This window comes from Chlorocebus sabaeus, chromosome 19 (genome assembly GCF_047675955.1).
Source record: "Chlorocebus sabaeus isolate Y175 chromosome 19, mChlSab1.0.hap1, whole genome shotgun sequence".
Lineage (NCBI taxonomy): Eukaryota > Metazoa > Chordata > Mammalia > Primates > Cercopithecidae > Chlorocebus > Chlorocebus sabaeus.
The window spans coordinates 12,756,332-12,771,038 of NC_132922.1; the positions used below are offsets into that span (position 1 = coordinate 12,756,332).

The following is a 14,707-nucleotide window of genomic DNA, read 5'->3' on the forward strand; positions in this document are numbered from 1 at the left end:
ACAATATACAAACCATATCACACAGGGGAACAAGTAACATGCTGTCTGACTCCACTGGACTTCAGAACATCCAAGATCTGACTCCTAAGATAGCTAAACATATGTATTTACTTGTTCTATTTATAAGTAGAAGGCACACTTAGGGCCGGGCGCGGTGGCTCACACCTGTAGTCCCAGCACTTTGGGAAGCTGAGGCGGGTGGATCACAAGGTCAGGAGTTCAAGACCAGCCTGCCCACCATGGTGAAACCCCATCTCTACTAAAAATACAAAAATTAGCCAGGCATGGTGGTGGATGCCTATAATCCCAGCTACTCAGGAGGCTGAGGTACGAGAAGGGCTTGAACCCGGGAGGCAGAAGTTGCAGTGAGCCGAGATTGCGCCACTGCACTCTAGCCTGGCCAACACAGCAAGACTCTCCAAAACAAAACAAAACAAAACAAAAAAAGCACCCTTAGAAAAAGATTTAAAGAACTCTAGGTGCCTGGGCATGGTAAATTGCCTTTTTTATTCATCTTCAATAATTAGTCTTTGTTTAGTCCAAATCTAGTCAGTAACGTGCCTTCCCACCTCATCCTTAGCTTCTCTGGTTTACTGCAGCTGTGCACATGTATTTCCAGGATAGATTCCTAGAAGTGGAATTGGTAAGCCCAAGAATACAGTCATTGGTTGCACCAATTTACACTTCCATCAGTGACGTATGAGTTTCTGTGCTTCCGCACCCCTTGAAAACAGTGTATGAGCAAACTTTCTCATCTTGGCTAATCTGAAAGGCAAAAATGGTATCTCGGTGTGGCTTTACCTCATACTTGTCTTAAACGCGAGCTTGACATCTTTTCATGTTTCAAAGCCATTGGATTTTCTGTGCTGTGACATGCCAGTATCTTTTCATCCACTTTTCTCATTAATTTGTAGGAGCTCTTGATATGTTACTGAAACCAGCTTTTTCTTGGTGATGAGTTGCAAATATGACAGCCAGTTTGCCATTTGTCATTTGCCTGTGTTACGGTTGGTTTTGCCATACAAAAACATTATTTTTTTTTAGTAAAATTTATCAGTCTTTTCTTTTCGAGTTCATGGGTTTGGTATCATACTTAGAATGGCTTTTCCACTTCGTAAACATATTTTTAAAATTTTTCCCATGGCCTCTTTGATGGTTTTGAAACTATATGCAGTGTTTCTTCTCACTCACCGTTTATTTTAATTTTTGTGGTACACAGTAGGTGTATATATTTATGGAGTACATGAGGTGTTTTGATACAGGCATGCACTTACCTGGGTTCTTTGGTCGTAGTTTCTAGCTAAGCACCATTCCTGAGCCTATCGCTGCAGGCAGGAGGATGGGGCGATTGAGTGGCCGGGCCTGGGTGCCACCCCTACGTAGCCCTGAAGCTGGGCGGTGAGGACAGCCCCGCTCAAAGCACAGACACTGAGGGGGACGGGGCAGGGGCGGTAAGGGGAAGCTCTTCGTGGAAAATGGAGGCACCTTTGCAAAAAGTGGAGGGTGTGGGTTGGACGGTGAGCTGGCTTCTGGCTCCTTCCAGCTAGGAAATCCGGTCATCCTGAGCCGGGAGGGCCTGAGCTCTCAGGTCGAGGGTGCCATTTTGGGTCCCCAGGATTCAGGGAGCCGCCCGGACCTGGCTGACTCCCGTGTCCCCACCCGGCCAGGCCCGGGGGATGCTCCAGAACCGCGTGCTGCTGTGGAAGGAGCAGTCTGAGGCCAGCCGCAGCCCGTCGCGCGCCCACTCCCCCGGCCTGCTGGGCCCCGCGCTGGGGCCGCCCTACCCCTCGGGCCGCCTGACGCCCACCCGCCTGGACATGGTGAGGCCCTGGGCGCCCCCGCCGCCGTTCGCGCCCCCGCTGCCCCCTGCGGGGCCCTGGGGCCTCAGGCCCCCCGCCTGGAGCCTCCTGCCCCCCAGGCTCCCGCTCTACGCTGCACCCCCCGGCCCGCCCTTCCGCCCCGGCGCGTTCTCGGCTCCTCCCGCGTTCTCCGCGCCCCCGTGGTGGCCCGGCCGCCGCCCCCAGAACCCCTACGCCGACGCCTGGGACTGGGGGTGGGGGCTGGACTAGGGCGCGGCCCCCGCCCTCCCCGCCCCACCCTCCCCTGCCCGTCTCCCCCGCAGCCCCCGAGGCCCCTGGGAGAGTTCAGCTCCCCCCGCAGCCGGCACGGCTCCGGCTCCTACGGCCCAGAGCCCAACGCGAGGCCCGCGTCCCAGCTGGAGCCAGACCGCCGCTCCCTGCCCCGCACGCCGTCGGCCTGTGAGTGCCCCCGCCCCGGGGCGGCTGGAGGGCCGGGAGAGGTGCGGGGGTGGGGCTGCAGCAGGAGGAATCGAGGGCAGACGCCAGGGAGAACTTCCCGCCCACGTGCCGCCGCGCTCTCCCGCCCGCAGCCTCGCTCTACAGCGGCAGCGCCCAAAGCTCACGCTCCAACTCCTTCGGCGAGCGCCCGGGCGGCGGCGGGGGCGCCAGGAGGGTCCGCGCCCTGGTCTCTCACTCAGAGGGCGCCAACCACACGCTGCTGCGCTTCTCCGCCGGGGACGTGGTGGAGGTGCTGGTGCCCGAGGCCCAGAACGGCTGGCTCTACGGCAAGCTGGAGGGCTCGTCCGCGTGAGTGGGAGCCTTGGAGGGGCCGGGAGTTGGTTGAGAAGGCGGCCCTGGGGGCCGGGGACCCGGGGACCTGCCGGACTGAGGCTTCCCTGGCCTCCCCTGGAGGCCTCGGACAATGCTGCTCTCCTCCCGCCCCCCACTCTCTGCCTCAGTTTCCTCATTCATTCAGTGGGAGTGGGAAGAGTCGCCTTACCAAGTTCAGGATGACGGCCCTTGAGAGGGGGCAGAGGATGGGGGATGGGCAGGTTCTTCCAAAAGTGTGGAAATGGCAGAAATCCTATTGCTTGAGCACCTACTGTGTGCCTGCCTCTGGGAGGAGGCTGTGTCCCCTCTGCAGAGTCAGCCCTGGAACTCTGATGCAGGGGGCTGGGCTAGGAGTAGGGCCTGAAATGTGCTCACCTCTTTGCAGTCACGCTCAGTGGAAATCCTTAAAGCACCTAAACCAGGCTGTTTTGACACTTGGTGTGGAGGAAGAGTTGGGGAGTTTCATACAGTGAGGGCGCCAGAAAGCCCGGAGGACAGCAGGCCTGGCAGCTAGCAAAGGGAATGGATGGGCACCACTGTCCTGCAGGGGAAAACGGGGCAGATGGGGCTGGCTGGAGCCAGGCAGTGCCCCCTCGGGGCTTCATGGGCAGGAGAGTGTACTGCAGGAGAGAGGAAGCACGGGATGAACCCACGCACGGGCAGAGCGGGTGGTGGCTGCTCGCACCAGCCCACGGGTGGATGCGTGGTCCTGTGCTTAGTGGATGGTGGACAGGTGGATGGGTGGACCAGGGGATGGGCGTGTGGGTAGGTGGAGCGTGTGCAAGTGGATGGGCATAAAATGGGAGGGTCACTGACTGGGTGGTTGGCGACATGGGAGGATGCGCGGATGTGGGGGACAGACACTGATGGGTGATTGGAGAGGTGTGAGTGGCGAGGGGGTGCTGGATGGATTTGTGGCTACACAGGGGATGGAGTATAGACAGGTGAGTGGGGGATGGGTGATGCGTGGAGGGGCTCATAGTTAGGCTCGAAGGTCCATAGCTGGGCAGGTGACCACAGGGACAGGAACAGAAGGGGGTCAGTGGGGAGAGAGATGACTGAGAACACCAACGACACGGACACCTGCTGCTGGGGTACCTGCTTCACAGACCCACAGCAGAGAATGGTGTGCCGCAGACGCCCCGGGGACCTGAGGATAGAACCTTCTAGACCGAAGCTGTCACACCCTCCTGGGATGTTCTGGGAATGTCATTATCCATCCTTGACTCACATAGCCTGTTAGGGAAAAGGCTGGCATGTTTTATCATCCATAGGCACTAGCAGGTGAAAACAGAAGTAAACATACAGAATTGATTCTAGTCTGTCAGTTTGAGGTGAAGTAGCTTCCAGAGACCCTGAGGGGAGGATAGTAGCATCCGGCAACCCTGAGGGGAGGATGTCTTCTTTTGGTCATTGTCCCCAGGCCTGGCCTGAAGGACCCTCTGCCTCTGCCCCACAGGAGCGGCTGGTTCCCCGAGGCCTACGTGAAGGCTCTGGAGGAGGGGCCTGTGAATCCCATGACCCCCGTGACCCCCATGACCTCCATGTCCCCCATGACCCCCATGATGCCTGTGAAGCCCGGGAACGAGCTGCCTTCCAGGTACCTGAGTCATCAGGGGTGGGTGGGGGTGAGGACTCCGGCGAGGGTGCCACTGCCCAGCGGAGAGGATCTGCTAGGTACAGGCTTGTTTTGAGACAGAGTCTCACCCTGTCACCCAGGCTGGAGTGCAGTGGCACCATCTCGGCTCACTGCAACCTCCACCTCCCCACATTCAAGCGATTCTCCTGCCTGAACCTCCGGAGTAGGGATTACAGGCTCACACTACCACACCCGGCTATCTTTTGTATTTTTAGTAGAGACAGGGTTTCTCCATGTCGGCCAGGCTGGTCTCGAATTCCTGACCTCAGGTGATCCACCCACCTCGGCCTCCCAAAGTGCTGGGATTACAGGCATGAGCCACCACACCCGGGTGGCAAGGTGCAGTCTTGAGTGGGCCCAGTCCCCTTCCGCCGCTGGCGAACCACCGGCCCTGAACCCCTCTCTCTGCCCTGAAGGCCACTGCATCCACCCCTCTGCCCCCACTCAGGACCTCCCTCCAGTCAACACTCTCCTTTCACGAAGGTGCAGGGAGGAAGCTGTGGGATCCCTCCTTCCTAAGGTGCCCCAGCCACTGGCAGGACAAGGGATTGGACAGGCCCCAACCCCCTTCCTTCCCCTCCTTTCTCTGGACTTAGGTCCTACCCACTCCGGGGCAGCTATAGCCTCGATGACCTCCTGGACCGGCCGGCCAACTCCACAGCACCCTCAGAGTACTGGGATGGCCAGTCCCGCTCCCGCACCCCAAGCCGGGTGCCGAGCCGTGCCCCGAGCCCTGCACCTTTGCCCAGCAGCCGCCGAGGCAGCGTGGGCAGCACAGGGACCGCCACTGACGTCAAGGTGAGCCCTCGCCCGCCCTCTCCTGGGGCCTCCAGTGGGCAAGGAGGCAGGAGAGCAGGGATCCCGAGGCTCTGTCACTGGCTGTCTGGTAGGGGACCCGCCCACCTGGCCTCAGTCTGTTCCTCAGTGCATGGAGGGGTGGTGTGGGGCTGAGTCCGGGCTGAAGGGGAAGACCAGGGTCCTGGAGCAGAATGTGACCTGGGGCTGGCCCGCAGGACGGGGCTGGGGGAGGCCAGGGAGATCATCTACCCATGGAGCCACCCTAGTCTTCTTATGGGGGCGTGGTTAGTCCTTGGAGGTGGTGCTCTGGCCCAGGGATTTCTCACTTCTGCAACCCACAGAATTCTGGGCTTCAGAACCTTAAGGTCTCATTTCCCAGGAGCCTTGCATGGCAGGGGCTCTCTGGCCCAGTCCTCTGCCCTGTGGGCATGGGGAGAGGGAGGGGAGGGGCAAGGGATTGCTTGCTGCTCTCCCCACCAAACCAGCCCTTCCCCACCCCCACTGCAGAAACTGATGTCCTCAGAGCAGTACCCGCCACAGGAGCTCTTCCCAAGGTGAGTCCTCAAACGGGGCCCGAACAGTGAGGGGGGTGGCAGGTGTGGCAGCACACACTTGTAATCCCAGCTACTAGGGAGACTAGTGGGGAGGATCTCTTGACTCCAACAGTTCAACACCAGCTTGGGCAACACCGTGGGACCCCATCTCTAAAAACAAAACAAAACAAAAAAATAGATGAAGTGGGGCAAGGAGTGGATGGAGACCAAATAGGGGCAGGAGGCGGGACCCGGCTCAGTTGCCCAGCTGCCTTCCTGAGCCACGGCCAGGTGGGGATCATCTGCCCTTCTCACCCCATCCTCTCCTCCTACAGGGGCACAAATCCTTTTGCTACTGTCAAGCTTCGTCCCACCATCACCAATGACCGCTCAGCACCCCTCATCCGCTGAGGCGGGGTCCGAAGTCATACCCCCAGCACACCTGCCCAGGGGCTGTTCAGAGCTGGCAGTGGCAGTGGCAGTGACAGCAGCAACAGCAGCGGATACCAGAAGCAGGGCCCTGAGACCAGGGGTGGCTGCCCTTCCCCAGACCACTCCAGCAGCCTGAGCAGCTCCAAAGCACTGGCTTGGGGTCCAAGACCTTCGAAGTAAAGCAGGCGGAATGGGGGGACAGGATGATTTCTCCCCCTCCAGGGGCCCCAGGATTCTCCCTGGGGGGCCTACCTCTTGCCCCCCAACCTCTTTTCCCCTTTTCTGCCCCCGTGGGGAGGAGCCCCTTGTACCTGCTTCGTGTCCCACACACGTCCTCTCTGTAAGTCTTTTGTAAATGATGAGAAATGAAGTGGACGCAAAGTGATGTGGCAGCAGGATTGGTGGTGTCTTATTTGGGGGACAGGGCAGGGGGTGAGGGATGGAGACTCCCCCATTGGAGAATGGGGTCCAGAGGGTACTGAGGTCCTGGCCATTCCCCGGGAGGCTATCTCACTCCCAGCCCCTCTTTTGGAGAACCCTTTAGGGCTACCCCAAAGCCCTGGCACTGCAGCCCCCATCTCCACCCACTCTCATTTTGATGTGTGGGTTTCATAGGAAGTAGCGGCTGCTCAGGTCAGGGGAGGGTTGGCAGTGGCCAAGGGCTGGGACCACCAGCAAGCTGCCCTCAGGTGGCCTAGACACAGCACTCTTTGTTCTGGCCCCTCCCCGCCCCCACATCCCCAGGCACAGGCATGGATTAGCTTCATCCTGGAGAAAGCCGCCAGTCCCTCCTGGAATGTGGCCTGGGGCGGGGGGTCAGGCGGGGGCAGATGAGGCACTGAGGTGATTAGAACCGTTGGGGTCTCTTCAGGGCAGGGCTGTGCTCCGAGCACCAGACTAGGACCCCCTGGGCAGGGTCTCTGTGTCTGCCACCCCAGGCTCCAGGAGGCACAGGGATTTCTCTTCCTCCCTCCTGGACTGTCGGGACAGGGAGCCCACCGTGGAGCCCCAGCCTGGTCTGGGGCTCCCAGTCTCTTCTCCCCTCCTGGACAAAAGCCTCTTAGCAGGGGTGTGGTGTGGTGGGGGCACACACTCTAAGCTCCAGGCCTGGGGGAGGGAGCGTCAGGCGGGAGTCCGCCAGAAGCTCAGCCGAGGCTGGTGGGAAGCTGGAGTGTCTGGCAGACCCCATCCGGGTAAGCTTCACCGGGAGCTGCCTCGGACAGCTGCAGGGACAGCAGCCCCTCCCTGCAGGCCTCAGGAGACGTGAGGCTGGACCTCACAAACCCACGAGGCAGGCTCAGGTGAGTGCGATGTGAGGGCTGCCTGGGATCACTCTCCTGTCTCTACCTTCAAGTGGCTGCCCCTGTGACAAAAGGACAACAGGCAGGAAAAGCCACGACCTGGTCCTAGTGGAGGAGGGGCAGAGTCCCAGATACTCTGGGGGTGGTGGCACTGCCCAGTGCCAGGAGGGACACTCCAGGCAGGAGGGGAGGAGGCTATCCCCAGCCCCGGGCTCCGGGCTTCTGGTGCACCTGTCTCTGAGTACACCCTCCTCATCTGTTAGGGGAGCGCTTGTAGCTACTGTGAGGGCCCTGGGGGGAGCCCCAGGAATGAGACAGGCTTTGGAGCCATTCTTTGCATACAGAGGGTTTGAGGTTTGGAGGGCAGAAGGCCACTCTCCCAGTGCTGCTAAGGTTCCTACCTGTCTGGCAGAAGCCAGAGACCTGACTCCTCTCCCGCAAGATTCCCAGCTGGCCTGGGGGTGATCAATCACCCATCTCACATCGGAGGAAACTGAGGTTCGGAGAGGGGAGGCGACTGGCCCAAGTCAGGGAGGGAATCCATGGCTGAGCTGGGATGCATGGGAACTCAGCTCCCCTGGCTGATATCTGTTGAAAGTGGCTTTTGTCCCCTTCATGTTCTAATGACAATAGTCATTTGTGATCACTAAGAAATATTAAGAACATGGCGCAAGGCTAAAAAGGAAAATCTTCACACACACTGGCCCTTTGCAGCTGGCATCTGCCCCTCTGCTGTTTGTTCCGTTGTCCCGAGACCCTCACGCATACTTTGGTACTGGTCACCCACCTCCAGGCACACACCTGCTCCACTTCCCGATGCCTTCCACCTGAGGTCCTGAGGGGCCAGCAGTGTTCTCCAGAGGGAGCCTGCTGAGGTGCAGAGTCAGGTGGACCCCTCGTCCTACCCTCGTCCTTCAGCGCCCTTTGCAGGAGAAGGAGACTTGGGGTGAGATTCGTACCTCCGTTTCCCCTTTTGGTTCCCAGACCTGAGCCACGCTCACGTGGGTGGCCCTGTGCCTCAGTTTCCCCATGCTTCATCTCCATTCCCCTCCTCTAGGCTTCTGGCCCAGCCACAACCTCTTGTCCCCGCCCCCTCCCAACAGAGGCAGCCATGGGCGCTGGCGGCCCCCGGCGGGGCGAGGGCCCCCCAGACGGCGGCTGGGGCTGGGTGGTGCTGGGTGCCTGCTTCGTGGTCACTGGCTTCGCCTACGGCTTCCCCAAAGCCGTGAGCGTCTTCTTCCGGGCGCTCATGCGCGACTTCGGCGCCGGCTACAGCGACACGGCCTGGGTGTCCTCCATCATGCTGGCCATGCTCTACGGCACGGGTCAGTGTCCCCGCCCGGCTCTCCGCCTCCTCAGGACCCCTGGGACCCGGAACCAGGAGACACCCGACCCCCTGAGCATCCCCCTGACCGTCGGGGCGGCCCCCGAAGTCCCTTCCTGCCTGTGGGAACCCTGGCACCAGAAAGAGGGAAGAGAGGGCAGGAGAGGGGACAGCGGCCACAGGCGGGGCCAGCCTAGGGGGCTGCCCTGTGAGCTCAGAGGGACCCTTCTGAGATCTACACCTGCTCATTGTAGAGGCGGGAAAGCTGAGATCTACAGAAGTACTCCCCATCCCCGCAGCACTGACCTGTTAGGTGGGGGGCTTGCTGGAGTTCCCATCCTGGGAGGCAGGGCTGCGGAGGAATCCCAGGCTGTGCCAGGGCAGGACTTGGAGGCTGTGAAGGTTAAAGGGGTGTGGAAGTCCCCGCTCTGCTTGGGGTTTGGGTTCTCAGGAGGGGTGGGGATAGGGTGCTCTGGGCCTTGCCCTCGCAGGCTGCTGTCTCTTTGGCCTGTCCCCTCCAAGCTGTGTGACCTTGGCCAGACAATGCCCTCCTCTCTGGGTCCCTGAGCCGGAGGTGACCTTATTCCTTAGAGGACTCAAGCCATCCCGGGACCCAGGTGGTGACCCTGCCCTGCCCACAGGCCCCGTGTCCAGCATCCTCGTGACCCGCTTTGGCTGTCGCCCGGTGATGCTGGCGGGTGGGCTGCTGGCTTCCGCGGGCATGATCCTAGCTTCCTTTGCCACGCGCCTCCTGGAGCTCTACCTGACCGCTGGGGTGCTCACAGGTGAGGGCCCCCTGGTCTCCTCCCCTCTGGTTTGGGGGTCGGGGGTTCTTGCTGCAAGATCTGCCCTCGGTTTCCCTATGTGGGACAGTCTTCGAAGTCCTTCGGCTGGGTTCTTGGATCTGCTGGGTTCCCGGGCCTGGCCCCTCCCTCCTGCGGGGGCCAGGGAGGGGCTCCCTGGGGACCCTGGCACAGCGCCGCTTTGCCCGCAGGCCTGGGCCTGGCCCTCAACTTCCAGCCGTCGCTCATCATGCTGGGGCTGTACTTCGAGCGGCGGCGGCCTCTGGCCAACGGGCTGGCGGCGGCGGGCAGCCCCGTGTTCCTGTCCGCGCTGTCGCCGCTCGGCCAGCAGCTGCTGGAGCGCTTTGGCTGGCGCGGCGGCTTCCTGCTGCTCGGCGGGCTCCTGCTGCACTGCTGCGCCTGCGGGGCTGTCATGAGGCCGCCGCCCGGGCCGGGCCCGAGACCGCGCAGGGACAGCGCCGGCGACCGCGCGGGGGACGCTCCGGGCGAGGCAGAGGCGGACGGCGCGGGGCCGCAGTTGAGCGAGGCAACCCCCAGGACCCGGCCCCGCCGGCGCCTGCTGGACTTGGCAGTGTGCACCGACCGCGCCTTCGCCGTTTACGCCGTCACCAAGTTCCTGATGGCGCTCGGGCTCTTCGTTCCCGCCATCCTGCTGGTGAACTACGCCAAGGACGCGGGCGTGCCAGACACCGACGCCGCCTTCCTGCTGTCCATCGTGGGCTTCGTGGACATCGTGGCGCGGCCGGCGTGCGGCGCCCTGGCGGGCCTGGCGCGTCTGCGACCGCACGTCCCGTATCTCTTCAGCCTGGCCCTGCTGGCCAATGGGCTCACGGACCTGAGCAGCGCACGCGCGCGCTCCTACGGCGCCCTAGTCGCCTTCTGCATCGCCTTCGGCCTCTCCTACGGCATGGTGGGCGCGCTGCAGTTCGAGGTGCTCATGGCGGCTGTGGGCGCGCCCCGCTTCCCCAGTGCGCTGGGCCTGGTGTTGCTCTTGGAGGCCGTGGCCGTGCTCATCGGACCGCCCTCTGCTGGTGCGCCCCGAGGGAAGAGGGGGTGGCGAGCCTAGTGCCCCTTAGACCGAAGGAAGCTCTCTCCCCTCGTCTCAGATGGAACTTCCAGGGATGAGGGGAATGGGCAGCAGGGTGGGTGGACTCCCCTTCATGGCCAGTTAGTCCCTCCTCCAAGCCGGACCACCCGCTCTGGGTGAGGACAGAAAAGCCGAGGAAGGTGCGGGAAATAAAGCAACACTGATAGCTGGCCAGGTCTGCCATCCCAAGTAGTTGGCACAAGGCCATCTGAAGCGCAAGTGCTTATTCTTATTTTGCAGATGAGGAAACCGAGGCACAGAGGCTTAGCGCAAGTTGCAGCCCCAGAATGAGAGCTTCAGTGTACCTAATGCTAAATGCCCACACCTTTAGAATGGTGCATCTAGAATGGTGACTGGAATGGGGACAGTATCTTTGGGAAACTGGTGTTGGGACCAGAAACAGAGTGGGGGTGCTCAGCGGGCAGATAGGGAGAAGGAGAAGCACTGGTGTCTTTGACTGTGCAGATGGCCTGCTGGCACTTGTCACCGTCACCCTTAGGAAGTCATCGTCATGAGGGTGGTCAGGAAAGGCTTCCTGGAAGATCCCCCAGGTGAAGGCACAGCATGGATGGGCAGGGTTTGTTAGGGGGAACAGCATCCTTATGCAAGCAAGGCAGGAACCAAAACTGGAAAGGTGGGAGTGGGGAACACGAGGGTCTTCCCAGGCTGTCAAGTTACCTTGAAACAGCAAGGAGGCTGCCTTTGAGTCCCAGAGGCCAGAGGGCTGTGGGATGGTGCAGTAATGGGGGAGGGCACCTTACAGGGGGCGCAGGCTGCACGGAGATGGGGTGAGCTGCCCGTCCTTCCTTCAGGGCTGGGCTAACCAAGTGCCCTCACTGAGCTCTGTCATCCCACCTGACCCAGTGAGAAGAGCAAAGCCCCTAAGCCAGTGTGTGGGCAGCCCACAAAATCAGCCTGTCCAGGGCTCAAGGAACTGTCTTCCATTTCTTGTGTGAATCTGGGTGGATCTGAGGGGCAGAGGAGGTGTGTGGGGTGAGGAGAATGACCTAGAGAGAGGGTGGAATGCACAGACAAACCACACTTTAGGGGGAAATATTTGCAAGTAAGAGATTTTCCTGGTCAGGTGTAGTGGCTCATGCCTGTAATCCCAACACTTTGGGAGGCTGAGGCCAGAAGTTTGAAACCAGCTGGGGCAACATGGCAAAACCCTGTGTCTACCAAAAAAAAAAAAAAAAAAATTAGCTGGGGTGTAGTGGCATGCACCTCTGGTTCCAGCTACTCAGGAGGCTGAAGTGGGAGAATGACTTGAGCCCAGGAGGTAGAGGTTGCAGTGAGCCAAGATGGCACCACTACATTCCAGCCTGGGGAATGGTGCAAGACCCTGTCTCAAAAGAATAAGAAAATTCCTGAGGCCAGGTGCAATGGTTCACACCTGTAATCCCAGCACTTTGAGAGGCCAAGTTGGGAGGATCCCTTGAGCTCAGGAGTTCAAGACCAGCCTGGGCAACAGAGCAAGACCCCATCTCTAAAAATCCATAATAAAAGAGAGAGAGACAGCCGGGCGCAGTTGCTCACGCCTGTAATCCCAGCACTTTGGGAGGCCAAGGCAGGCGGATCACCTGAGACTGGGAGTTCGAGATTAGCCTGACCAACATGGAGAAACCCTGTCTTTACTAAAAATACAAAACTACCGGGCGTGGTGGCACAAGCCTATAATCCCAGCTACTAGGGAGGCTGAGGCAGGAGAACTGCTTGAACCTGGGAGGCGGAAGTTGCAGTGAGCCGAAATCGTGCCATTGCACTCTAGCCTGGGCAACAAGAGTGAAACTCTGTCTCAAACAAAAAAAAAAAAAAAATGAGACTTTCCTAAATTTGAAAGTAATATGTACACGTGATAGAAGCCTTGAGAAATCGAGAAGGAAATAAGTCACTGGCCCGCATGCCCCGCCTGTGCTGATGATGGCTCGGTCTGGGGTGCTCATGGGCCTCCTGGGACACAAGGGTGGGAGGACTAAGTCAAGCCCCTGAGGACCGGGGTATTTACATATGGCAACAGCAAGAGGTGGAGGCCCCCAGGAGGGCAGAGCTAAGCCCATGGCCCCTCCCCACTCCCACCCCAGATGCCCCACTGCCAAGCAAGTCACAGGACACTTGTGGGGCTTGAATCAGTGGGAGGAGGGGACGCCTCACCAAAAGCCCCATATCACTTAGGCAGTTGAGGTCCAGGGACAGCAAGTGACATTTTTAAGGTTTCATATGTCAGAACCACATAGGGTTTTACATTTGTAAAACAGGAATAAAGAGTGGGCATTTGTGTGTCACCCATGAGCCTCACCAAGTCAGTGGCACCACCCTTGACCTGAGAGTGCAGGGAAGTGAGGGGGGGACCCCGCAGGGCCTTACCTCTCCCACCTTCTCCCTGTCCCCAGGCCGCCTGGTGGATGCATTGAAGAACTACGAGATCATCTTCTACCTGGCAGGCTCCGAGGTGGCCCTGGCCGGGGTCTTCATGGCTGTCGCCACCAACTGCTGCCTGCGTTGTGCTAAAGCTGCCCCAGCAGGCCCAGGCACTGAGGGCGGGGCCAGTGACACTGAGGAAGCTGAGGCCGAAGGGGACTCTGAGCCCCTGCCTGTGGTTGCAGAGGAACCTGGCAACCTGGAGGCCCTGGAGGTGCTGAGCGCCCGGGGCGAGCCCACAGAACCAGAAACAGAGGCGAGGCCGAGGCTGGCTGCCGAGTCTGTGTAACTCAGGGTGCATCTGGGTGGGGTGGCCCAGTGACTTGGGAACACGGCTTCTTGTCTCAGAGGGCCTGGTACACTGGGAGGCTGGTCTGGGGTGGTCACTCCCGGGGTCCACGTCTGGGCTCCAGTTAATCCCCTGGGTGTCTGGGAACTGCCTCCCTCATCTGTGCCCCAAGTTCCACCAGGCCGTGCCCCATTGCCAGTGAAGCCGCTATGAAGCAACAGGAAACTATTGATAAAGCTCAGCTGAACGACAGAAGGTTCTGTTCCTGCGCCTCCGCCCAGGATCTGGCTGCCACCTGAGTTGGGGGTTGGGGTGGCAGGAGGGAGTCTGGGAGGTCTCTCTCCAGGCCCCCGAAGCCAGCTTCTAGGTGGGCAGTGTTGGGAGGAAGCGTCAGATGGATGAAGAGACCCATCGTTCCCAGGTGTAGACACAAGGGGCTGGGTGGGCACAGGGCTCAGGGGCACGGGGCTGGGTGGGCACAGTGCCTGGCTCCTGCCCAGCCCCAGTGCTCAGAGCTGTCTGCTGAAGCCCCCCTCACTAGCGTCTGCCTTTTCCAGTGGAGGGATTGAGGGGTTGGCAGCAACTAGGGCTCAAGGTTGGGGGCTGCTTGCAGGCGGGGGGCCGGAGGGGTCTTAGAGGGCTCAAAGTCCCAGGGTCAGGGTCAGTTTGAATCCCAGCCCGGCTGCTTTCTTTGTTCACTGTAGGCTGAGCACACGACTCCGTCCCTGGGGTCCTGGGGGGCCGGGGGGGCACCAAGCGCTCAGTAACAACATGGGCCCTGCTGCCTTCCACTAGGTGGCCATGTCCCCTCACCTTCCCAGAGGGCATCTCTCCCCCTAGAGGATAAACTTGGGTGTCCAGGGCCAGGGGCTTTTGCTCTGGACACTGTGCTGGCAGCCAGGTCATCCGCTGATCCCAGCACCTGCCTTCTCCCCACGGAGTGTCCCACATCTCCCTTGCACTTTGACAACTGACCTCCTGCACTTGGATCCAGGTGCACGAATCTGGCAAGACGCGATCTGTTCCCTCTACATATTTATCCTCCTCCCATACATCACACCCCCTCTTTCTTTGCCTCCCTCTGAATCATGAGCGTGGTGAACAGGCCCCTGCAGAGGAAGCCGCCTTCCCTCTGCAAACTCCCGTTGCCTTCCAGCCCAGTCCATAGTGACCCCTCCCCACTGGTCCCTGCTGGCCCTCATATTCCATCCAGGCCCCAGGAAGGTCTGGGGAGCCTCACAGATGCCTGGCCACCTTCTGCTTATACAACCTATGGCTTCCCGTGTGCCACTAGAGCAGCAACTACGTGTGACTTTATTTTATTTTATTTTATTTATTTATTGAAACGGAGTCTCGCTCTGTTGCCCAGGCTGGAGTGCAGTGGCACAAGCTTGGCTCACTGCAAGCTCTGCCTCCCAGGTTCACACCATTCTCCTGCCTCAGCCTCCCGAGT

The 14,707-nt window shown here is 60.1% G+C and overlaps 2 protein-coding genes across 5 annotated transcripts in view; both read left to right on the forward strand.

Annotated features, from left to right (window-relative positions):
- Positions 1–6,417, forward strand: part of BAIAP2L2 (BAR/IMD domain containing adaptor protein 2 like 2) — a 31,759-nt gene extending 25,342 nt beyond the window's left edge. For all 4 annotated transcript variants that reach the window (XM_007975738.3, XM_038007458.2, XM_073006721.1 and 1 more), the window contains 7 exons: positions 1,668–1,820; positions 2,123–2,258; positions 2,390–2,606; positions 4,090–4,230; positions 4,866–5,067; positions 5,575–5,621; positions 5,936–6,417. In XM_007975738.3, the coding sequence (XP_007973929.2) occupies positions 1,668–1,820; positions 2,123–2,258; positions 2,390–2,606; positions 4,090–4,230; positions 4,866–5,067; positions 5,575–5,621; positions 5,936–6,011 (972 nt within the window). In that variant the 3' untranslated portion in view covers positions 6,012–6,417. The remainder of the gene's footprint in view (positions 1–1,667; positions 1,821–2,122; positions 2,259–2,389; positions 2,607–4,089; positions 4,231–4,865; positions 5,068–5,574; positions 5,622–5,935) is intronic.
- A 1,833-nt stretch (positions 6,418–8,250) lies between these two features.
- SLC16A8 (solute carrier family 16 member 8) lies at positions 8,251–13,888 on the forward strand. Its single transcript, XM_007975739.3, has 4 exons — positions 8,251–8,658; positions 9,299–9,442; positions 9,652–10,491; positions 12,938–13,888. The coding sequence occupies exons 1-4, from the start codon at positions 8,445–8,447 to the stop codon at positions 13,252–13,254; spliced, it is 1,515 nt and encodes a 504-aa protein (XP_007973930.2). The 5' UTR covers positions 8,251–8,444; the 3' UTR covers positions 13,255–13,888.
- The last annotated feature ends 819 nt before the right edge of the window (positions 13,889–14,707 follow it).